This window comes from Protopterus annectens, chromosome 4.part1, assembly GCF_019279795.1.
Source record: "Protopterus annectens isolate FY-2018-M chromosome 4.part1, PAN1.0, whole genome shotgun sequence".
Classification (NCBI taxonomy): Eukaryota; Metazoa; Chordata; order Ceratodontiformes; family Protopteridae; genus Protopterus; species Protopterus annectens.
In genome coordinates, this window is record NC_056734.1 from 443,350,136 (window position 1) to 443,377,165 (window position 27,030).

The 27,030-nt window shown below is 37.5% G+C and overlaps 1 protein-coding gene across 7 annotated transcripts in view; it reads right to left on the reverse strand.

The window, feature by feature from the left end:
- DOCK10 (dedicator of cytokinesis 10) overlaps positions 1–27,030 on the reverse strand; it is a 2,344,342-nt gene that overhangs the window by 123,622 nt on the left and 2,193,690 nt on the right. For all 7 annotated transcript variants that reach the window (XM_044070265.1, XM_044070268.1, XM_044070269.1 and 4 more), the window contains 2 exons: positions 5,252–5,398; positions 3,131–3,341 (listed from right to left, as the gene is read on the reverse strand). In XM_044070265.1, the coding sequence (XP_043926200.1) occupies positions 3,131–3,341; positions 5,252–5,398 (358 nt within the window). The remainder of the gene's footprint in view (positions 1–3,130; positions 3,342–5,251; positions 5,399–27,030) is intronic.

The following is a 27,030-nucleotide window of genomic DNA, read 5'->3' on the forward strand; positions in this document are numbered from 1 at the left end:
ATATATATAACACACATCATCCTGTGGAAAATAATTTATGTATAGCTGCTAATTTGAGGGGAGTCAGTTAGGCAGCATACAACAGCATTATTGATGTATAAATTTGCAATATGGGAAAAACTTAGATGCATTATCCCTACAACGGACTAGTCTGATTTAAGACTGGTCTCATTAAGATGTGAAGATAAATGTTGAGACACAAACAGTTCGAAGGAATGAGCTGAAATTTGAATCAGATTGTACGAGAAAGATAAGCAATGTTTCCTTTTAGACTAATTCAAGTAAAAAAGAAATTAATTCTCTTGTCTTATGATCATAGTTAAAATATTCTGAGCATTTGCATACAGCTACTTTAATTAAACCGAGATATAAAAAAAGAGTTTTTATAAAGATTTCAATGAACCCACACAACTGAATGAAGAATTAGACATTTTCCACTAAGTGAAAAAGACAAATGTCATGGATCGTTATAAAAGCTATAATATTTAGGGATCTATTATTCTATAATATGTTAAGATTGCCTACAAAATTTTGTATTAGTAAAAATTCATCAAGCAGACAGTTTTTTAATTAAAATTTCAGTAATATCCATGAGAGTGTTATTGATTAGAAAACTAAAATGTTCAGAAATCGCTAATAATTTTACCATCCTTGGAATGTTAAAATAAAGTACAAGGGCTGGTAGTATATGACTACCTTTACTCTTTGAGATTAAAAGATTATTGAGACCAATATTGTGATACTTATTTTGCCAAATTGAAGATGTGAAAAAAAATCTAGAGAAATATGAAAAATGTAATTTTTACAATAGTAGAAAAGCCAAGGATTTTTTTATTGTTATTACTGTAGACAAAAAAAGAAGTTTATCCTGATTATCTAGGTCATGTTTAAACTTTTTCATAATTGTGCCAAAATTTGTATAAATAGTGAAATGTATATCTGGTTCATATTTTACTTTTAGGTATTTTAATTCACTGAGAGTTATATTATTATATGAGGTGAGGGAGGGATTTAGTATATTTTTGCTTTATCCAAGTTTAATTTATAATTAGAGGCCTTACTATAATTGCTAGTTATTTTAAGAGGTTAGGCATAGCAGCATTAGGATTGTTTAAGTATAGTATGATATTATCTGCAAATGAGGGTACACTGATACATTTATTACATCTTTTACCTTGAATTGTAGGATTACTAAGAATTTTTGTAAAAAGAGATTAAATAAAAAGGATAAAAAGATAGTTTGATAGAGGTCACCCTTACCTTGTCCCTGTGAAGGTTTTAATAGGAGCAGAAAAGTTGACCATTCACAGATACGCATGTAGAGGCTGAGTTATACAAGACATTAATAGCTAAATATATTTATCAGAAAAAAAGTATAGCTGTCTAGGACTGCAGAAAGAAGAGAAACATGAACAAAATCAAAAACAAAGATAAATATTATATGTTTTGGTGTAGTGGTAAGTGATCAATTGCAGCATAATATTATCTTTTGTTTACCTGGCTTTCTTGAAGCCTGACTGAAATTTATAGATACCTTAATCAGCGCAATATAAAATATTTTAGCTAAGAAGTAAATATACATTTTAATATCAAGGTTAATAACAGAAATACAACAATATATATTTTTTATAAATAAGGAATCTGAACTTTCAGAAAGAAAAACTGTCACAGATTGAATTAAATATCTATCAGATATACTGTAAGATCTAATATACTTAATTAGCATTAATAACCTAGAAATTAGCTGAAATTTGATATTTGTATTAAAAGGAGCATAAAATCCAAATAGAATAAGAACTTTATTTTATTTAAGAGACAAAACTGCACTGATTATGTCTTGAAAACAGATGTCTCTGTTTAATAAGGTTATTTTATCTTCAGTAGTGGTATTTGGTGAGAAGCTATCTAAAAAATAGTGGATAAGGGTAAAATTACTGCTGCAGGGATGCATTTCAAAATCATTTGAATTAGCCCTGTGTAGCAAACTACTTTTTGAAGTTTGTTAATATGGCCTCAACAATATACCATTCAAATTAATGCACAGTTGTCTCAGTAGCCAGATATTTCCATCACCAATGATTGCACTTGATTCTTTTACAATATCAACTCGATATTGGCCTTTTTGTTTAATTGAGTGCTGAATTGCCAAACAGTCTATATCATCCATTTTACTGCTAAATTACATACCACCTATATCATACCAGCCTAATACTGAACTTCATTTAATCTTCTACACACCATGGATCAAATTACCTATTGATGTATTGCAATTCTGTATACATAACCCTTCCTGCACTGCCGAGTTCTGATTTGTTTATTAGAGTTTTTTCAACTAATGTATATTTTCTATGTGCACTTTATTTAATATTGCAATACTTTCAATCTTAGGTTCATAGCTAAGCATTGAGCTAGCTGCTCTCGTGGACCATTTTAAGCCAGGCAAATTTCTGTTCCAAAGGTGAGAATCAAATCCTGTACCATATGCCTGTGAGGTAAACAGCTTAGCCATTACACTAACCCCAACCCTCTTTATACTGTAAGGGTATTATCTAATATCATAATCATTTAAACATGTACTGCTATTTGCTATTCTCATACAAATTTCCATGGAACCTTTCTTCCTAGCCTCCACTGAAAATGGGTCTCAGTCCAGCTGGACATGCTTGTTATCAATATATGCATATACACATACATATATAAATAAACCAGTCCTGTCTTCTAGGTTCATTGTTATCACATTCAACTATACAGTAATAGTCAGTCTCCCATTAATTGTCAGATCTGACAACACCATTGTTAGCTATAGTGTATGCTAATCGGCGAATAATGAAGTTTCTAATTGCAGCCATAGCTGTCTGTGAATCACATTTTCTCACTGTTTCATAAGTTCACCTACCTGAGGTAGCCAATTTGTGTGAGCTATGAGGATCTTTCTGAATCCTAGGGAACATGTATTTTATTTTGGGCATTGCCTTACAGAAAGATGTTTACAAACTGTTTGTACAAATTCTTCAATTACTGTACTTAGAAGCACAAAGTAATCAGGCATATTACAAAGCACACGACAAAATATTTATACTATTCCTTACATTTAGAAATTGTAACACATTGTTTTTGATGAGATACTTACTTGTTAGAATTGTTCTCCTTTTGCACTGCTCTTCAACTCCTCCATGTTTTTTCCCTGAGAGTGTGAACGGGGATTCAAACACAAAATGCTTGATGTTGTGATGCCTTTCAAAATCGGTCACTCTTTCTTGAAGTTCTTTCTCATCAAAGTATGGCATGACATATGTCACTTGAATATAAGCAAATTTAGGATCCAAGTCTTTTGGGTTCACCTATATAATACATGGACAATAATCAAAATCATAACACGTAGTCTTATACGGAATTAAGAAAAAATGTATTTGTTACAGTATGGCCATAAGCCATGGAAAAATCGCATGACAGTGCATGTAAAAAAGAATTAGTTTCTGTGAGAAAAAAAATCACTTTGCATACAGGGAAGATTAGTGAAACAACACAGCATTCACTAGATGAAACCCCTCAAGTCGATAAATAATGTCTTACACAAATTTGAAAATGAATGAATACAAACATCATGCTACTAATTTGTTGAAAGCTATGTTGCTTCTCCAAAGTGCACCATGGAGAAAAGTTAGTGTTCAAACATTACCAAAGAAGGTATTACGTATAACAGATTACCATAACATTAACCCAGTGGAAAAAGTCCAAAAAAATCACCTCCACCCCATCCCCCAAATGAAACTTCTAATCATAGCTTAAGTATATGTGAAAATATTTCAGAAAATGATACTTCTGTTTAATATGATTACACCATTACAAAATGAAATGTTATGCTTCAGAGTTTTTATTGGTGAACTTTTTAACATAATGGGAAGATACATGAGATATGTAACATTCATTTTTGTGTCTGAGGCAATAAATTACAATGGCAGAACATGTTTTTATTCACAAATCTTTATGTTTCAGAGTTTTTATTGGTGAACTTTTTAACATAATGGAAAGATACATGAGATATGTAACATTCATTTTTGTGTCTGAGGCAACAAATTACAATGGCAGAACATGTTTTTATTCACAAATCTGCCTTGAAAATAAAAAGAAGATTCACCATGGGACCATTTTAAGGAGACTGTTGCCTTACTAGCAAGTCGTGCAAGTGCAACTGTTCAGCAGTGTAAGCTTACCTGATTTCGCTGGCCTAGGTGAATATGTTTTGAGGTTAAAACCTATACAGAGCACAGAAGAAAGAAAGTTGTTTTGCATGATGTGTCACTATTAAATGTCAGGAATTATTGCTTGGATCAGAAGAATGTGCTTGGTTTCAAACATTAGGAGAGAGGAACCAGGTAAGAAAGGAAAACTCTAGGAGCTAATACTTTGTGTGAAGAACACATATGATAATATGCAAGTAGAAGTATCAGTTACTTAGGAAATGTCAATACAGAAAGGTCATGACCTTTCTCGAAGTTTACAAGCCTTGGGAAGTCAAGCCTCTTGTGTGCAAAATGGAAGTGAGGCAGTTACCCATCCCCAAAATGTTTTTCAATTAATGAGTACATCTCATTAAAAAATGTTTTCAATAAAATAGGATTAGCATATTCATTTTTCAAAATGTTGACCTATACTATAGAAGAATTCTAATTTTGTTTGGGTGGATTATTTTTACCACGTATTTGAAAAATTAATTTGTGTTAAATGGATGAAATAATTGGGAGTATAAAATCAAATTAAGAGATGATGCTAGCTTTGTGAAGCTATAGTGTAACACTATGTGAAAAAAAATCTACCATTTGGTTCCATACAGATTTAAGACTGTCTAAATTAAGCAAACAATCAGGCTTTGAGCTGCTCTACACATTCATTCTTATAGCTAAAAAATCCCAAAATAGAAATGTAATCATTATAAAGTTATATTTGTTTTCAATAATTTAACATTTACATGACTTAACAGGCAAAATACTATCTTCATTGAGTTACCTAGTTCTGAAAACTAACAATGTTAATAATAATAACTTTTATATAATGATATTTCACAGCAAATAGCTGAATAAATGTTATGGTATTACACAGTTAACTTTGCAGGGTGATATTGCATAGCACATTTTATATGTGTGTGTGTGTATATATATATATATATATATATATATATATATATATATATATATATATATATGCTGTTTGGTTGTTATATTTCACCTATGGAAAATTATTTGATACTTGCCTTATTCGAGTCTTGAATCAGCTTTACATTTTCTGCACCAAATTTATCAGAGTAAATTTTCTGTAGTCTCTGAGAAATTTCTGAAAGTCCTGTTAACTTTGGCTCCTTGTAAATGTATTCTTTACCTTCCTCTTCTTCAAAGAATCCCTGTATAAGAGAAAAAGCAGAAGTGAGTAACAAGCTCAGTGCTTAGATATCCAAAATACAAATTAAATTTTCCTTTCATCTCATTTACTTAATATGCATATGTGTGTGTGTGTGTGTGTGTGTGTGTGTGTGTGTGTTTGGACTGGAAGATGAATGAATTCAGTACAGACATGTTACTACACTGATTGAAACTGATGCACATAAACTACTTCTAAACAAAGAACTATGCAACATGCAAAGTAGTACAGTTATTTGTAAAAGATGTCATTAGTAACATGTTTTATTCCACAGAGCAGGTAAAGACATATATAGTTTAACAATTTTCAGTTCAGTGTCTTTTGAAAGACTGATAGGACAAAGTCATTTCAACTTCTCATTACAAGAGGACAGCTGCTGGAAAAAAACTTTATAATTCAGAGATGCTTCTTAACTGATGGAAGTGTGGTGTTAAGCTTAGAAATTCACAGCAGAGGATAGAGGGAGGCGAGTAGTAGCAAGGATGACAATAGGTAGTAGACACACACACACAGACACACACACACACACACACACACACACACACACACACACACACACACACACACACACACACACACACAGGTGCTGGAAGCTGTTAAAGACTGGGGGGGGGGGGTGACAGAGGCACTTAGTGAAATAAAAAGTGTAATTTTTTTATAACTATTTGCTACCACAACATAGGTTCACTTGGAGGACATTTTAAGCTTAGCCAATTACAAACACTAGGTCAGATTTTAGACAAACATAGAATATATGGACATACTAGCTGGAGAATAGAATACAACCTTTGACCCAGTTGTAGGTAGATTGAATGCTAGACTCAAACAGGATGAAGTTAACACAGAACCCATAAGGGACTACTTTAGATCACACGATCTGTCAGAACCATATAGAAAACTGCATTCCACAGAGAGGAAATAGTCTTATTTCTTGGCATCTCATAAAATGTCCAGAACAGACTATTTTCTTATCACTAACAAACTAATCTATGAAATTGAGAGATCCTGTTAGACCATATAAGTTATATCTGACCATGCAATTATAGAGCTAATCAAAAAAACTGAAAAATAAATAAGAAAAAATAAGATTCCCAAGCATGTTGGATAGCAAACAAATGAAACCCTATGGGATGATGAACAAGTTAAAAATAGATTAATAAATGCCTAGATTGGATTCACATTATCCCAATGGAGCAAACCATTAAACTAGATATAAAATGGGCAGCCTAAAAGCAATAAAAAGATGAAGGGTAATTAATATAGCTTCTTATTGTAACAAGATGCAAAATAATGCAACTAAGAAGTTAGAAATCAAGGTGAAAATCCTTGAAAAACTACAGAAAAATTCTGATAGAAATAAAATGGGTCAAATGAAATTAGCACAAGATCTACCATTTCACATATAACTTTTTCTACAGAATAGTGGCAGATAAAATCAAGATTACTTGCCAATATTCTGAACGTAGATAAACCTAAAAACTTACATTCAGGACAGAGGAAGAAGCAGTTAAATATGCTAACCTTAATTCTCTCTTAGAAAAGTGAAAAGACGAATAAAAAATGTCTGAAATAATGAAAAATGACTACTGTGTACTATCTAAACTGTTTTAAAGGCGAGATACCACCTGCAAAAGCCAAATAGAAAGGATACCATGACATACCTCTTTAAGAAGTCCAAGAAGAGATTCACATGTTGAACTTAAGAAAAACTCTAGGTTCAAATGAATGCAAAATAATATTTTATAAAATACCCAAAGATAAAACAGGACAAAATCTTAGCAATGCTCTTCATTATATTCCCGAATACAGTATCAGTAGCTATAGCTGAACAGGTCAACTATATTTGTTTCAAAGCCAGGAAGAAACCCCAGATTAATTTACAACTATGGATCAACACCTAGAATTAACTGAGATATCACGTTACTAATTGCAACACTAGCCACAGATTCAAACAACATATACTGCATATAACTTCAAAACACCAGCCAGGATTTATGGAAAGAGCACTGATAAAAGAATATGGGCACAAGATGACAACATACCCCAGGAAACATTATCAGTCTGCTATAATCACAAGAAATGCAAGAAAGAAGCAGTATCCAAAGCATTGATAGAGCTCATGTACCCTTTATTATATCCCCATGTGGGAAATTCTCTACTTTTCCAACAAATATATAAATATAATTCCTAACACACACACACACACACACACACACACACACACACACACACACACACACACACACACACACACACACACACACACACACACACACACACACACACACACACACACACACACACACACACACACACACACACACGTCTGCTTACTCACTCTGAAAATAACAGTCCAGACTCCATCCTCCGAGTAGTAGCAGCTAAATATAACCATCCGTTCCCACGTGCAAAAACCAGCCGGAAACCCTTCACAGCTAAATATAACCATCTGTTCCAGCTGGAAACCCGGAAATACACACCGCGAGCTCAAATCTGACAGGCTGGATTAACCGATGTCATCGCGCATGCAATGACATCAGCTAAAGTGCGGAAAATGAAATTTTTTCAAAAAAAAAAGATGTAATATTGGACAGTTGGGAGGTATGGTTCATATAAGTTCATATTTTAGTACTAAGCTAACTGCCCTTGCGAGCCATTTTAAGCCTAGTCAATTATCCCTTGTGAGACTCAAACCCTGCACCTTGTGTTTGTAAGGCAAACACCTTAACCATTAGGCCACCCTGATCTGCAAAAGTGGGGGCTTCCCCTACCTCCTCGCTCTATGGTTCCGGCGCCCATGCCACACACACACATGATCAACTAATATACGTGAGCCCTGTAGATAACCTATGTAAATAGTTTCATAGCTTCCTAGCCAGTTACAGTATAGTGATCATGGATACTGTTCTTAGTGCCTGTAGGGTTACCAAAAGTGTTCCATATTAGGTCCCTGGCTATTCTCATGCTTATTAATTATTTAAACAAAGATCCTAAAAAACTGTCTGCCAACACCTAATGCATATGGTCTAAAATGTAATGTGTGCAGCTTAATTTCTGATAAATAACAGGGCTTTAAAAAGATCTCTAGTTGGTTCTGTGGGCAGTGTCTACAAGTCAACTATTTATCTTTAAAAAACAAAACCAGTGATCTTTGCTGCACTAGTATAAACATGAATGAGTGCCTCACCCTGTGACCAAATAATTTCCCTTTCAAAAATATAGCTACTTAGAAATACATAGGGCATGACTTAAAACATCTTAACCTGCTTGGAAATACTGAGATATGTTTCCAAAAATGTCCCTATAGAATTACTTAGGGTTCAGCCTGCAGGAACCACTTCCTTTGAAAGGTCACCATGTTCTTTAGAAGCTGTAGTAACCCTGTACCTGCATCCTTGTGCATCCTTGAAATATGCCCCCTGACATCAGCATTTTCCTTTCCTTATCCCTTTTCAGGTCAGATGTACTGGAACATTTTTAGACTCAACACATTTTAATTGTTTTCCACCCTAACACCAATCTGTTTTATTCGTGTACATACTAAACCTAAAAAACACAATTTCTCTTTTTTAACTTCTTCTTTCTTCAGTTGTCTTACCATATGCAGACAAAATCCTTTCACTTATTATCCCTCTTCTTTGCCTTCATGTACTCTATCATTATATGACAACTTCTTGTACATAATACACTCATTTCACCGTCTTGGACTAGTCAACTGATCTACATTGAAGTCTAACTGTTGCTTCTAGTTGGGCATACACATTCTTCTGGTAGCAAATAAGGCATCCTGCAAACTCATTCTGCAAGAACTTGCCATAGTCTGTAATGGTACATGCAACCAAAAATTTTACAGAAGCTAATACAACAGAAGTATATATTTCTCTGCAACTTTCTTACTTTGTCTGTTATCCATTGGATGCTGGCAATTTGATCTCTGGTGTCTATGCCCCTTCTAAAACCCGGTTGTCCATTTGTGAGTTCTTTGCCCATATATTGCTGGAGTCTAGCTTGCAGACTCTTAAACATAAGCTTGCTTAAACATGAAGCCAATGCAACTGTTCAGTAGTGTGAGCACCTCTTTAGCATTGCCTTTTTTTGGACTGGAATACAACTTGACCATTTCCAATATAATAGCCACTATTGTGTTTCCAAGCGACACTGTAGCAACATCATTATGCAGGATTTTAAGCAATTTTGCTGGAATTCCTTCACTTCCTGTGCCATTGGTATTAGCAACGTTTTCTAAGGTTCATTTGGTTACACTTTCCAGGATGTCTGGCTCTAGATCAGAGATTGTTCCATTGTATGTTCGCATATAGTGATTTTTGGGTCCTGCTGTTTAATTTAAATGGTTTTCTATAATGTGCAATTGTCAGATCATGCACTAGTTGTAAGTGTGAAGATAGCTTTAGCCAAACAAGCATATAGTTGTACATAGTATATTGTGGTATAGCAGTATCATTCTAAAACTAAGGAGATTTCACATAGGTGGAGTGTGAGACTGACATCTGTAAGAGTACAAGTACTTTAGGATGTGACTCCTGTGACTTGATGGGGTGCAACACTTTTAAGTAAAGGCTTGAAGAAGTTGCTCTGTCTCTGTTTCGTGTTTTCTGAGGCCTCCATGTCTTCACCTGATATATTAACTAAGAAGTTTCTTTCTCTCCATTTCTGACACATTTTCCATTTCCACTATGACATGACTCATTACTGGATAACATTATGCTTAGCATAACTGAAAACAATTTAATTATGGGAATACAATAACATAATCAAGATGTGTGCTGACAATACTAAAATCAGTACAATAGTGAGAGAGATGGAACTGGTTGGGTGGTAAGTAACCATATCTAAAACCTGGTAAGCCTTGTGCAGAAGATGTACAGTATCTATGATTAGATGGGCACCAGTATAAAGTTATGCACTCATGGGTGGAGTGACAGATTTGGAAGTGATTAGTTTTTGTAAACTCAGCCATACAGTACAATTTTACCCAAAGAGGGAAATGTTAGGTGAATTCTAGACGCATGGCAAGTGATAGACTCACTGTAAGATGAAGATTTCACCTAACTGTCCAGGGCTCCACTAAGACAACATTCTGAATGCACGATTACTACAAGCCTAAACATACGCATAAAAATCGTGAATATGGGTTTACTACAAACATAAACACACACACACACACACACACACACACACACACACACACACACACACACACACACACACACACACACACACACACACACATATATACACACACCTTTAGCTCTGTCCGAATCCTTTCATTTTACTGCTGTGCTCCATTGCTCTTGTCTGACCTTCATTGCCTTTGTTCTGTTGGGCATACAGTGCTGTCTTCTTTCTTTTCTCCCTGCTGCTTATTCCCCACCTTCCACCCAACATGCTTTGCAAGTCCTCCCCTTTGTTACTGCTTTATAAAGAACTTATTTATTTATAAGTTTATGCCAAGATTTTTTTTTCTGGGAAGGCAGCAGGAATTTTCTCATATTCTGCATATAACTCCCTTGGCTAGATTAATTGAATTAATCAAATTAATGAGTAAAAGAGACCAGATGGCTTAGTGGTTAAGGTCTTCGCCTCCCATGCACAAGGTACAATGTTTGATCCTGACCTCTAACCAATGCCTGTTTGGAGTTTGCATGTTTTCCCTGTGTCTTCATGGGGTTTCTCCCATGTCCAAAAAACATGTTGAGTACTTCCATCTCAAACTCACCAATGAATGGAGCTGTGGGCAGCAGCACAGACTCTACATGGTGCCCTATAGGGGGAAAGTTATAAAGACCAACCACTTTGGGCATCTACTGTGGTGTGCAGTATCCTCAAGATAGGAGATCATGGATCACAGACTGCATGCCATGTCAGGGCTAGCCACTCAACTGTGCAAAATATGGCTCTAGGTGATTCAGCTCAAAAATGGGCAAGGGTAGTTACCAGTGATAAGTGGGTTGAGGAACTGGCCTACTCTGACCTGTTCCTCAACCCACTTATCACTTAACCAGTGATAAGTGGGTTGAGGAACTGGCCTAGTCTGACCCACACCAGGGACCTGTGCTAATGGTGGGAGGGGTATATGTGCCCCTATTGGCCAGTGTGTGCCCGCCATAAAGTCCAGCAGCCGTGGGTCAATAAGCTACTGGCTGGCTGGTGTCTAGTTTTGCCCAGCCTGGGTTACCTGGGATAGCTCTGTTGAGCGAAAGCTGGACGTAAAACCAACCAACCTGCCAAACATGATCTGAGAATTGCTACACTTAATGTAAGTTCACTGACAGGATGCAGCTTGGAAGTCAATGACATGATGATATGGAGGAGGCTGGACATCCTATGTATCCAGGAGATGAGATGGAAGGGCAGTGCAGCACAGCCACTTGGCTTGGGATCCAGAGTCTACTACTCAGGTGGAGGGCAGGTTAGAGATGGTGTAGGTATTGTGGTGAGAGACAGGCTTCAGAAGGCAGTACGGATACCATCAGAATTAATGACAGACTCATAGCAGTCAGACACCAGTGTAATGATACGGCAGTATCCATAATCTCAGCATATGCCCCACAGCAGGGTTGTGATAGTGAGGAAAACAGTGCATTCAGACAGCAGTTGCAGGACCTGATAGATAAAGCAGGGCAACATGAATTGGTGTTGATAATGGGTGACGTGAATGCACATATCAGGACAGAGAGAACAGGATATGAGGACTGCCTGGGTTCACATGGATGGGGCAACAGGAATAAAGAAGGAGAAGCCATTCTAGACTTCTATCTGGCAAATGGCTTGATAGTAGCCAACACCAACACATGGTTCAGAAAGAGAGACAGTCACAAGATCACATACAAGAGTAGTCAACATGCAACTCAGGTAGACTTCCTCCTAGTAAGAAAGGCACTGGAGCAGAATCCATGACTGCAAAGTCATCCCCAATGAAACAGTTGGCCCACAGCATAAACCACTAGTTTCTACAATCAGCTGCAAGCAGTGGTCAGAGAAGGCTCTAAGGTCAACAGAGACCAGGCTGAAGACCTGGAAGTTGACTGGAGAGAAAGTACAACAGTTCAAGGACTTACTCAGGGCTCTAGCATCCCCAAGAAGAGGAGGAAATAGGTGGAGTTGAAGACGAATGCCAACGCCTAAAAACAGCATGTATTAGGACTACAGAAAAGATATGTGGCCGAGCCAGGTATAGAAATAAGGTACATAAGGAAAGCTGGTGGTGGAATGCAGAAGTCCAGCAAGTCATCAAAAGAAAAAAGGAGTGCAGGAAGAAATGGGAGACAGAAAAGACTGACCAGGCTAGGAAGGACTACTGGTTGGTTAACAAAGAAGCTAAGAAAAAAGTTGCAATAGCAAAGAATAGGGCATCGGAGGCACTGTACAAACCTCTGGAAAGTAACTCAGTAAGGGGCACAGAGAAACTATATCAGGTTGCAAGGCAAAGACAGAAAGATAAAGAAGATAGTGAGACACCCTTCATAAGGGATGCCAGCAACAACCTGCTCACCAGCCCAGAGGACATCAAAGGTAGATGGAAGGAGTATTTCCAGCAGCTTCTGAATAAAGAAAACTCCACAGAAGCTGTACTGCCCCAGAAACAGCCTACAATGAGAGAAGAAGAGGAGCCCACCCTAGAAGAAGTAAGAACAGCACTAAGGAAGATGAAGTCAGAGAAAGCAGCAGGCTCACATGAGGTCACAGCAGATATGATAAAGATGCTGGGTGAGATAGGGGAGAAATGACTCCTGAGGTTACTAATAGCAGTGTGGAGAGAAATGTGTATCCCAGATGACTGGAGAATAAGCATACTCATGCCAGTGCACAAGAACAAAGGGGACATTCACAACTGTGGGCAGTACAGAAGTATCAGACTCCTATCACATTGCATGAAAGTTCTGAACAGGGTGATTGATAAATGGATACGCAGATTACTAGAATGTAAGATGGGAGATGAGCAGTCTGGATTCAGATCAGGATGCAGTACAACTGACCTGATGTTTGCATTGAGACAGATACTTGAGAAGAAGCTAGAGATGAGGAGAGAGTCCAACTGGGCATTCCTAGACTTGGAGAAAGCATATGACAAGGTCCCAAGAAAGCTGATCTTGGCAGTACTGTGGTGGTTTGAAGTCCCAGAAATATTGGTAGAACTAGTGCAGGATATGTACAAGGACCCAATGACTCAAGTATGAACAGTATTTGGCCTCACAGATGGGGTTCCCATTGGGTGTGGGTGTACATGAGGGTTCAGCTCTGAGCCCACTAGTGTTCATACTGGTGATGGACTACACTGGCAAACATGTTGGAGGAGACGGATCAACAAAGCTGCTGTATGCAGACGATGTGGCAGTACAGGCAGACTCTGAGCTAGAACTTCAGCAAAGGATAGAAGAATGGAATGCAAATCTGAAGGCACATGGGATGAAGCTAAGCACAGATAAGACGGTAGTAATGGCAGCTAATTGTGGAAATCAGAAGAAGCTGAGAATAGAGATAGAAGGCAAGATAGTGGAACAGGTAAACAGCTTCAAGTATCTGGGAGGAGTAGTTGAGGAGAAGGGTAGTCTGAGTGAAGAGGTCAAAGCTAAAATCGAGGGGCTGCAGCCAAGTGGCATAGAGTATCAGGTGTAGTCTATGACAGAAGAATCCCAAAGAAACTGAAAAGTAAGATGTACAAGACAGTGGTGTGACCAGTTCTACTGTATGGTACAGAAACTTGGGCAGTAAAGGCAGAACAGTTGAAGAAGCTAGAGGTGATGGAAATTAAGTGCCTGAGAAAGGTGATAGGATGCACACTGTGGGACAGATGAAAAATGAGGACATAAGAGCAGAAGCCAAAGTAGCTCCAATTGCAGAAAAAATCAAAGAGAACAGGTTACGGTTGTTTGGGCACATGTGTAGAAAAGCAGAAGACAATCTGATGAGGGAGATTTGGGACAGACAGGAAGAAAGTAAGAGAAAGCGAGGATGTTCAGCAAAGAGGAGAATGGATTGTGTGCAAGAAGATCTGTGACAGTCAGGCATGAGTGTTGAAGAAGGCAGGAGTGTGGCACTGAATCGAGAGAGTTGGAGACCGTTAACACAATACCCTGACCCCATGTAGACAAAATGGGAAAAAGGGGGCTGATGATAATGGTGATGATGATGTTATGTATAATATATATGGAACTTAATCCAGCTGTGTGAACCTTGGCTCTAGTTGATTGTTATTGTTGAAGTGACACCCCGATCCCATGTGTAAAAATGGGAAAAAAGGTTGTGGATAGATGATGGATATATGCAATTTACTCAACAGACACTATTTTATATAATAAAGCCAAAACACGATTGTTCCACACAACAGAACTAATAAAAAATGGTAATCCTTTTATTAAATGAGGTAAGTGCTTTCACGGATAAAATTTCGCTTCTTCAGAATATATAAAATACCTTCATACACACCTTCTTAAATAAATAAACCAAAAACATGTGACCAATCAATTAACTTATGACAATTACCTTAAAGATATAACAAAATTAAAAAACATTACTAATAACCAAATACATAATTTAAGACTCTAAAATTTCCAGAGCAAGTAAGATAAAACAATCGTAATCACAATAATATACATGAATTCATAATTTAAAATAATAAATATGTATTTAAAAAAATTTAAAGAAAAATATATATCTACATTTAATTCATATATACTAATTATTGCCAAAAAGGCTACTTATATTACTCAATGTTTTAGTGGTCTGGCTCTTAGAAATGGTTACAACGATACTTTGGTATTTAAACTAGGTGTCTTATTAGCCTTCAAGCGCAAAATCCACCTTTGCTCTGCTGCTTCTGTTCGATTTTTTTATGTTCTCTCCCCTCTTACAAGTTCTTACTATTTCCAGTACCATAAATTTAAATTTGTGTGTCAAATCTTTTTCAGCTACATGCATGGCTAATGCACTGCTTTCTTTCTTATTTCTGATATCACGTATATGTTCTAGAATCCTATCTTTCAATGGGCGGTTGGTTTTCCCAATAAAGCAGTGAAAACACTCAGTGCAGTAGGAAAAATAAACCACATTTTTAGCATGACAATCTGCATAAAAAGAAAAATCTATCCTGAAACCAAAATGTGGGTGTACAAAATGTGTTCCTACATGTGTATATGTACAAGCCATACATCTCCTGCAGGTATAAGTACCTACTCTATCAGATTGCATGCTATCCAGGATACTATGGGATTTATAGCAAAGATGACGCTTCAAAGTCGTATTATTCCTAAAAGTAAAACTCGGAACTTTATCTATTATCCCATCCAATTCCTGTATCGTTGATAATATCCCCAATTTTGTTTAAAGACATCACAAACTATATGGATGTTACTGGCGAAAGTTAATGTCATTCTTAAATTATTATCATTGGTGGGAGTACTTGTGTGTGTATTGGGTTCTTGTATACCTGCATTCACATTGGAATAATAAGGTTTGCATCTACCTGTCCTCTCTTTCCATGCTGCCTTGATCACTGAATCAATTATATGTGCCTTATATCCTCTATAAATTCTTGTTTTAATGTCTGTAGGGCTGTAGCTAGAGTGGGGTCATCACTGTGTATCCGCATAATGCGATAAACCTGACCACAAGAGTTACAATTACAGAGGGATATTAATTGTCTACAAAACACTATTCATGATAAATATCCAGAGGATATGCTTAGTGACAAACTGGAGAGTTTATACGATGTTTTAAATTATGAAAAACGGTTATCAGGCACTAAAACCAGGAAAATCCAGAGAGATCTGAAAGATTTCCGAGAGGGGGTGTTCTCATGGAATAGGAAGAGAGGTGGCCCTAATTCACAGCTCCAATGTACTCAACCTACAGGGTGGAGATATGCTAATGCACTAATCGCTACTGAACCATCTACACAGACGCAAGGCGTAGAGGTACCAAAGACTAGTGTACCATCAAAAGATCAAATAATTCAGCTGCAGTTTTATAGTACAAGAAGTGAAGTTAACGAGACTAATAATGTAAGCCCCACTTGTAATATTCATCAGAATAATGGGGCTAACCAGGCGAGATTAACAGCTGATCCTGGACTGGTTGTTAGACCCAAACTAAGCGCTATTCAACGAGCGGATGTACTTTTAAATGGGGCAAATTCAGCAAACATTAGCCCCTATGCCTGGTAACCATTTTTTACTCAAGCATCCCCTTCCCATAAGAGGACGATCCAGGAGCAGGGTAACCAGTGTGAAGGGACGACGGATGCACAGCTCAGAAGAGGATATGAGAACAGGCAAACGTACCAGACAGGTTTAGTTTTTAACATATCTTCCTATACACTAACTGAGACATAAACTGATTAATTGAATAGAGGTTTTGCATTTGTACCTACCCAGAAGGCTGATTTAGTTAATATTTTACAAGATTTACATCTTTTTGGAAGAAAATTGACTCTTAAGACTTTGTTTAAAGGTGTCTTACATGAACAATGTACCTTCAAGCAACCAAGTATTTTTACTCCACCTTCTAATTCTGTGATTGAATTGTTTGTCAGTGTTTGTGAAACACAACTCAGAGAAAAGTTTGAGAACAGCATAGAAAATGCCTACTTTAATATGTCCTATGATGAGAAATTAGCATTGCAAGAATTAAAACACTTGAATAGTATATAAATAAGGCCAGCTGATAAGTGGGGAGGGATTGTGGTCCTAGATATAATGCTTTATTTGAGTAACATGCGATTACTCCTCAGCAGTCAGGAGACATATGCCCATTTCACATCATTGGGTTTGAAAGGGGTGATAGAAAAAGTGAAATTCTATGTTTTAGACCTAGAAACTGGCATGACATCTGAATCTCTCTTTGATTACTTTAATGTTGAATTTCAAGTAGTGCTGCTACTATATGGTTTGCCTAAAGTGCACATACATCTCCAGAATCCACCTATGCATTCCATAGTTTCCAGTAGGGGTTGGGCCACAGAACTACTCTTAATCTTTGTTGAAAGAATCTACATATATATTTGAAAGACTGTGGAACAGTACTCAATGACACTAAAGAATTTCTAGGTGATCTGAATAGATACCTAGAACACATATCTGATCCATACTTTTTGGTGACTCTTGACATACAGCCTCTGTTCACTGTTATCCCCAATGATTGGGGGATTGAGAGTATTAGAGATTTGCTGAAAAGCAAAAATATGGAAGAGAGTAAGATCAGACTTCTGTGTGCCCTCCTTGAAATCATACTGGAAAATAATGTTTTTTTATTTGGGAATAATTGTTACATACAGAAGGTTGGCATGGCAATGGGCACAGCCTGTGCCAACAGCTACGACAACCTCTCATTGGTTCAATGGGAGATGAATAATGTGCTCAGCAACAGTGTCTGCTGTGATTCCTTTTATTGGTATAAATGTTTTGTAGATGATATTTTTTTTGTGTGGTCGAGATACTGAAGGGAGATTAAATGAATTTTTGTGCTATCTCAACGGCATTACCAGTTTTTTGAAATTCACATATAGGTATTCTGAGAGAGAGATTGATTTCTTGGATGTCAAGATCAGTAGGACATGCACTAAAACAGTTCCCACTAGTCTATTTAGAAAACATGTAAGGAAAAATAATTTTTTACATCATGGTCACCTGCTATAAACAAACTATACAACAGAAGGAAGAAACTGTTGCAGAAAAGAGGAAACTCCCAGGATGCAAAAAAACTCCCTCACCAGCCTCAGTAAGAAGCTGAGATCCCTCATACAATCTTCAAAAGCTAGTTACAAAAATAAAATTGCCAAAGATTCCAAAGACAACCACAAGGCATTCTATAGTTATGTCAAAAATCTAAATGGCAATGCTCAGATCTGCTCTGAGCTACAACAGAATGGCATTAAATATACTGATCCCAAGGATATTGCCTATATCCTGGCAGATCAATTTAGTGCCAACTTCACCCCCCTCTCACCCCCTAAAGGGCCCATCTCAATAACAAAAGATTGCCAAATTCCGGTAATCATGGCCAAACAGGTGGAAACCGCACTCTCCAAAGCTAAGAATACAGCATCCATGGGACCAGATGACATCCCAGGCTGTGTACTACATGAACTACAAAATGAACTGGCACCTCACCTAAGTGTCATGTTTAATCATAGCCTCACCTCAGGCTTCGTGCCCACTGAGTGGCGCACAGCTACAGTTATCCCACTCCAGAAGGGGGATCTGCCTTGGATCCCGGGAACTACTGTCCCATCAGTCTGACAAGACTGATCTGCAAGGGCATGGAACGCATTATCATGGAACTTATAAACAAAGATACTGGCAACCTTCAAACACTGGACCCCACCCAGTTTGGGTTTGTGAAGGGCCGATCTTGTCTCCTGAATCTGACTGACTTCTTCTAATCAGTCTCCAGAGCTGTGGACGAGGGTAAGGCAGTCCACACAGTCTATCTGAACCTCGCCAAGGCCTTCAACACCATCCCCCACTCTGGAATCATAGATAAACTTACTAAGCTGGGCATAAATCCCTACATCACTCGATGGGTTGCCATCTGGCTTACTGACAGAACCCAGACTGTAAAAGTAGCTGACTCCAAATCCACCTCCTGACAAGTGACAAGTGGACTACCTCAGGGTTCAGTCCTGGGACCACTCTTGTTTGGCATCTACTTCTCTGAAGTACAGACCACCACTAAGGGACTCTGGCTAACAAAGTTAACAGATGACTGCAAACTGGGAGCCATTACTGAATCCCCAAATGATGTGGATAGTCTACAAAAGGGCCTTACAGAAACAGATGTCTGGTGCCAGAGCCATGGGCTCAAGCCTAATGCCAAGAAATGTATAGTCATCCCCTTTGGAAAAAAACATGTACCCATGAACTACCACATAGGTGACAGGACATTAAACATTGAAAGTGTGATGAGAGACTTAGGGACACAAGTGGACAGTGGTCTCACTTTCGATAACCACATCGCCACAACAGTCAGGAAATCCTTCTACGTGGCACACCTCATCACTAAGGGCTTTTCATCCAGAAAAAAGGAGGTCATTGTCCCACTGTACTCATCCCTCATTAAACCCATTACAGAGTATAATGCCCCATTTGGTATGTACCTCACAAGACATCTGCAACAGCTGGAAAGGCCACAGAAATACCTCACTAAAAGAATCACAGGCCTAAAGCAGATGCCATATGCTGACTGTCTAAAAATACTCCAGCTATACTCTGTGGCATATCGTCTACTCAGAGGCGATCTCTGCTTAACATACAAGGCTATGTCAAACCCTGAGCTGCTGGACATGCTCCACTTAAAGAAATCCCAATCCCTCAGAGCCACACGGTCCAGGGATCTAAACCTTGTCATCACAATGAATAAAACATGCCGGAGGGATAGGTTCCTGACTCAGAGACTCCCCATACTCTGGAATAGACTGCCCATACATGTCAAGCAGAGCGCCTCATTGGCCCTCTTCAAAGGGAACTTTGACGACTGGATGGGAGATAGGAAATTCACCCCAGAGATCATGTCAGTCGCCCTGCTAGACAGGGGTCCAGAGAAGTAAATATGGTGGGAAGAAATATCCAGGGAATTGTTATGGCTAGGCTTGCATAGGCCCTAGGGCCGATAGCCTAGTACCAACCTATGAACCTATGGCAGTATGCACCCCAGACACGTTAAATATAATGTATTAAAAGGTCAGGTTTATCGCATTATGCGGATACACAGTGATGACCCCACTCTAGCTACAGCCCTACAGACATTGAAAGAAGAATTTATTGACAGAGGATATAAGGCACATATAATTGATTCAGTGATCAAGGCAGCATGGAAAGAGAGGACAGGTAGATGCAAACCTTATTATTCCAATATCAATGCAGGTATACAAGAACCCATACACACACAAGTACTCCCACCAATGATAATAATTTAAGAATGACATTAACTTTCGCCAGTAACATCCATATAGTTTGTGATGTCTTTAAACAAAATTGGAGATATTATCAATGATACAGGAATTGTATGGGATAATAGATAAAGTTCCGAGTTTTACTTTTAGGAATAATAAGACTTTGAAGAGTCATCTTTGCTATAAATCCCATAGTATCCTGGATAGCATGCAATCTGATAGAGTAGGTACTTATACCTGCAGGAGATGTATAGCTTGTACATATACACATGTAGGAACACATTTTGTACACCCACATTTTGGTTTCAGGATAGATTTTTCTTTTTATGCAGATTGTCATACTAAAAATGTGGTTTATTTTTCCTACTGCACTGAGTGTTTTCACTGCTATATTGGGAAAACCAACCGCCCATTGAAAGATAGGATTCTAGAACATATACGTGATATCAGAAATAAGAAAGAAAGCAGTGCATTAGCTATGCATGTAGCTGAAAAAGATTTGACACACAAATTTAAATTTATGGTACTGGAAATAGTAAGAACTTGTAAGAGGGGAGAGAACATAAAAAAATCGAACAGAAGCAGCAGTGCAAAGGTGGATTTTGCGCTTAAAGGCTGATAAGACACCTAGTTTAAATACCAAAGTATCGTTGTAACCATTTCTAAGAGCCAGACCACTAAAACATTGAGTAATATAAGTAGCCATTTTGGCAATAATTAGTATATATGAATTAAATGTAGATATATATTTTTCTATGAAATTTTTTAAACACATATTTCTTATTATTTTAAATTATGAATTCATCTATATTATTGTGATTACGATTGTTTTATCTTACTTGCTCTGGAAATTTAAGAGTCTTAAATGATGTATTTGGTTATTAGTAATGTTTTTTAATTTTGTTATATCTTTAAGGTAATTGTCATAAGTTAATTGATTGGTCACATGTTTTTGGTTTATTTGTTTAAGGAGGTGTGTATGAAGGTATTTTATATAGTCTGAAGAAGCGGAATTCTATCTTTGAAAGTGCTTACCTCATTTAATAAAAGGATTACCATTTTTTATTAGCTCCATTGTGTGGAACAATCGTGTTTTGGCTTTATATCAGATTTTTCTGGTTGTGTTCCTTTATCTACGAGGAAGTTATTTCTTTGTGAGCTTGGAACTATTTTATATAAGATGGCCATATACTAATATTATAAAAAAACAGATAAAACCTTTAACGTTATCAGACCTCTGTACAAGCAGCTAATGAGACATATCTTAGAACTGTGGATAGCTCTGGAAAAATCATCTCCTCAGATTTAAAAACTGGCTGGGAATATCCAAAGGAGGGCAAGCAGGACCGTGCACTATCTACTAGTAAAAGATAAAGGGGCAAGGTGGCAAAAAGAGAGAGAGAGAGAAAGTGAGTGAAACAAAGAGAAAGAGAGAGAGAAAGTGAGTGAAACAAAGAGAAAGAGAGAGAGACAGAAAAATGAAATAGCTTAATATGCATGCCACTAAGAAAGAGGGACTGTGTCATTGGTGTGTTCCAGTTAGAAACAATTAATTGCATTTGTAAATCTGACAGCAACCATGAGAGCATTGTTCTTGAGAAAAAAAATGGTGTGCAGGAGGAAAATTTTGAATAATGAAATTGTGTTCAGTTCTGAGGTAACATGATAAACATTTCTTCTTGCAGAGAAGGTTTTGGATGCATAGACCAACATCTTTGATAACGGCGTGGATTCAAAGTGGTGGGGGCATCAGCCTCCCACGTTGCATGTGACATGTCTAAGGTAGCCTTAGTGAAGAAAGGAATGTGGTTACAGGTGGATGCATGATACTGAAAACTAGGCTCTACAAATTACCAATAAGGCAAGGAATTTAAAAACTCTGTTTTTTAACTGCAAACAGACTCTGTTTTCTTTTTAATGCTTCAGTTTTATATGTTATTGTGTTGTATTTTTGTCCTCACATTTTTTGCATTTGCAAATAATATTTCGACATTAGGGTTATACTTCTCTCCTTTTGCAAACCACTTTCTATTTAGCTACTATGTCTTGTGAAAAAATTTGAAAAATGGCAAATACCATGAGACATTAAGACAAGAAGTATTCTCTGACTTTCCGTTAACTGCTGCAGAAAACACAATATATAACAATTAATACAATTCAACAATAGTAATGTTGTCAATGTGAAACTCAGATATTTACAATGATTACATAATTTGTCCTTCAAAAATCTCAAGTATCAGTTAAAAAAATCCCACACTGAGAATTGAAAATGTAGCATCAGTATTATGTACCTCAGGTTTCAGCTTACATAACAGTTGTATTGCTGTCAAGTCAGTATTACACTTCCATTCTGCACCTGAGAACCTTTTTTACTTGTATGGTTAATAATATTGACAATATAAATCACTGTTTTTGAAAACTGTAGACTTATTGATGTATTTGCATCAGGTAATTGTACTACTGAATGCTACACAGTATTACTGCAAATATATTAAAATGGCTGATACCATTATCTTGGTGTACAATGTTCAGAAATGTCAAAGTTATATGGAGAATTACTGCCACCAAGTGGACTTCCATGGAGGTACAATGCATGACTTTCATAACAGCAAGGAAAACCACAATTGTTACATATAGAAAAGTTTAAACAAGTTATTGTCAACCAGTACTGCATTTCACTTTGAGGCAGAACTATTTATTCTTTACATACCATATAAAAACACAATTATCCTAACTGCATATTTTTTAGCAGTAGTGGCTTCGCCTGTTTCCTCCATATTACTGACTTATTTTTTTGCATAATTTGTGACATTCTAAATTCTGTAGCTACTAAACACATGGAGCTTTACTGGCCAAACCATTATCTTCATAACTGGTAAAAATATAGTGAGAGTATAACAAAGACTGCAAATGACTTTTTCATATTAGGGACATTTAAATAAGAAATAAGCAATTGTTTTTTAATCCTGAAGTGTTTGCATTTTAAGCAATGCAATCCAAAATTTTGCAAATATGACATTTTTTATCACTGGGCAAAAATGAATAAATATTCATTAGGACTGTAAAAATGACAGGTGTTTATGATGTATTCAGAAGAATGTGTATATCAGGTACTTTTTATTGGTGAAAATATTAAAATTACAAGACTGTGTTTGTGAAATTAATCACATGGTGCTGGAATATGCTGATTTCAAGTATATTTCTTTGTCTGTTTATTTATCTGTCTTGAGGAGGATGATGTAATGAACATGAACTTTCCTTAGGGACTACAAAAGAGACATTTTGGGCCATAACTATAAAAGCGAAGTAATAACTTTTATACATCTTTTGAAGATATGATTATACTATAAATTACAAGCCCAAACAGTCCCAATGCCCCCCCCACACACACACACTGTTATACTGGAATTCAAATGAGGCAGCCTTATCTCAGAAGGTTTCCACATTAATTAAGCATTTCCAATTGACAGACTGCTTTACAGCTGAGGTTTTCTCTTCACAGTGGCCTTAGAGACAGTGTTCTTGCAGGTAAAGCTACATACTAATGAAGCAGTCTGGGGTGGTGACTGTGCACTACCTCCAGAAAAGTGCACAAGTCCTGATTTGCTCAGTCATGTAATTTGCTCTGCCAAGTGAAATTTTACTCTAGAAGGAGAAAAAGTAAATGCTGTCAAAAGATTGTGGTCATCCATTCACTCCTATGGGAGCATTCTCAACACAGGTAAGTGTCAGTGTATGTGTGTGCGTGTGTGTGTGTGTGTGTGTGTGTGTGTGTGTGTGTGTGTGTGTGTGTGTGTGTGTGTGTGTGTGTGTGTGTCTGCCAGCAGGTGCATGAATGAAATTTCCTGAATACATGTGCATGTATATGTGACAGTGCATCTGCCTGGGAGGTCATTCTAAGGGGATCAGATATGAGTCTGTGTGAATGTCTATATACTGCACTTTGTGTACAAATGTCTACTTGAGTGTTTCCATGAGTGTCATCAAGTGTTGGGGGGAATTTTTGTGGATGAATGGATATGAATGTGTATGTAAGTGCACACGAGTGTGATCATGTGTGTGAGTGTGTGTAGTGGTCAGGTTGTAGAATTTTTCACCAGATGCAGACTGTGGATTTCAACATCTGGGAACCCCAGGCACAAGGCATTACAATAAACAAACTGAGAAGAGATCAGATATGCACAACCAAAATTAAATCTATAGAAGGGATAAAGTGCTAAACAATCAAAGAAATAAATGAATAAATGATTTAATGAGAGAGAGAGAGAGAGAGAGAGAGAGAGAGAGAGAGAGAGAGAGAGAGAGAGAGAGAGAGAGAGAGAGAGAGAGAGAGAGAGAGAGAGAGAGAGAGAGAGAGAGAGAGAGAGAGAGAGAGAGAGAGAGAGAGAGAGAGAGAGAGAGAGAGAGAGAGAGACAGAGAGAGAGAGAGAGAGAGAGAGAGAGAGAGACAGAGAGAGACAGAGAGAGAGAGAGAGAGAGAGAGAGAGGGAGTGAGAGAGAGAGAGGGAGTGAGAGGGAGTGAGAGTGAGTGAGAGTGAGTGAGAGAGAGAGAGAGAGAGAGAGAGAGAGAGAGAGAGAGAGAGAGAGAGAGAGAGAGAGAGAGAGAGAGAGAGAGAGAGAGAGAGAGAGAGAGAGAGACAGAGAGAGATTACTCAAGTGAAATCAAAAGGACTTGACCACACCAGACATCCGGTACCTGAGGGAGAGCTGATCAGCTGTCACTCTCAAATTCCATCCCAGTTTGTCATCACTGTAGGTACTATAAGGAGACAAAACTGGAGCAGAATTACAAATAGTGGCAAGTATGGTCATAACAACTAACTTTGAAGTTTTGACTTTCATTTGAATATGGATACATTTCTAGTTTAAAGATAGTTTGCTTAGAGTTGGCATAGATCATACATATTTCTCTCTAAGTGCAAGAAATCTGGACAAAGCTAAAAATAATGGGGGGGGGGGGACAAAGACCTCAAAATAGAGGCAGTTTTTAAATATTGCTCTTAGAAAGCTGTACATTTTAAGACCATGTGATTAATTAGGTTTTCAATTAGCATGCATTTTCAGAAGGGTATGAGATGAGAAACTGAAATGCATGTCGGTATTTAATGATTTAAATTTTCAATAACTTGTCAGAAAACCACAAATGTCATGAGAAATAGACCAAAAATATTTCACAAAAATCTGGACATTCTGCAACAATCAGGACAGCAGAGATTCATGAGAGAAAGAGAAGTAAAGCTTCATGTCTTTAGAAGAGCAATATAAGTTCAGTCCCCTGCACTGAATAATGTTTCTTACAGGCAGAATATACATTGTAAATATAGTGGACCCAGATTTGAAGCATGTTGTACCCTGCATGTCAGGGGAATGAACATTTGTATTAGGTCTAGATATAACTCTCTAGGTACAACCAAACAAGTAGGAGGGAAACCATTGGTGTGCTACACCACAGGTACTGCAATAATGCATCAAACAGTCCAGCAAGATCTCATGGTCTTGTGTCAAATGTGGAAGAGAAATTTAAAATGACTAAGATGGAATAACATCACTCTACTAGAAACTATACTGAAAATGTTGAGTCAAAACACAATCTGATTGTGGCACATTGCTGAAACACCTAATGAAATCCATGGAAACTGATAACCTTACTATATACCTTGTATTGTCTAACTCAGTCAGTGGACAAACTTCAAACAGTGAAAGCAATGTCTGTAGTTTAAAAAAATGTAATTATGTCCTAGTCTCTGTGGCTACAAGATCAAGGTCAATCTGCTGTATAGTACACAAAGGGATAGCCAAGGCATTGATTTATTGACTTGGAGACTGGAATATGTGCAGCCTTTCCTCCCACCCACTGGTTAAGATCCAGAATGAGTCTTTTAAGTTTTTCTGCTGTGCAGCACATCAGTGGATAGTGAAGGTCAGTGTTTTATGGGGAACATAGGGCCACTAACTGATTTACATACTAGAGTACATGCAGGCCCTCCCTACAACCACCTCATAAGACCCCAGGTGAGTTTTCTAAGTACTGTGTAGCACAATAATGGATAACTAAGGCGTTTTATTGAGTTGGATACTGGAATGTTTATAGCCCCCCCCCCCCAACCACTGACTAAGATCCAGGGTGAATCTTCTAAGTTCCTTTGCTGTGCAGCACATTATCGGGTAACTACAGTGCTTTTCTGACATAGATTCAAGAGTGTGTGCAGCCCCTACTATGACCACTGGTTAAGATCCCATGTGAGTCTGCTAAGCTCCTCTGCTGTGCAGGACAGGTGTTTTACTGACTCAAATATTGAAGGAAACTGGAAGCTCCTTTTCTGGAGCATGTGCAGCTCCTTTTTTGCAAATCACAACTATGATCCTGAGTCTGCCTACTAAGTATTTAATCCACCTTGTATCTTTGAATAATTTATTCTACACCCACGAGGTTATAGCATAATACTGTTAAACTGCCTTGAACCTTTCAGAATCACAAGACTGTTGTTGCCTCTTTCCACCCACACCCCCACAAGAATGGCTCAAGGAGCCTTTAGCTGCATGTCTGTCTGTCTGGATTTCTTGCAGATCTCTAACTGTACATCTGTTTACACTATTTTGCTGTATGGGCTCTCTTGTATAGTGCTTCTGCTACTGGTGATCAATGTTTTCTGATGTATATGAAGTGTGGGCTGTGCAGATTATTACCATAGTGTCACCATTGTTCC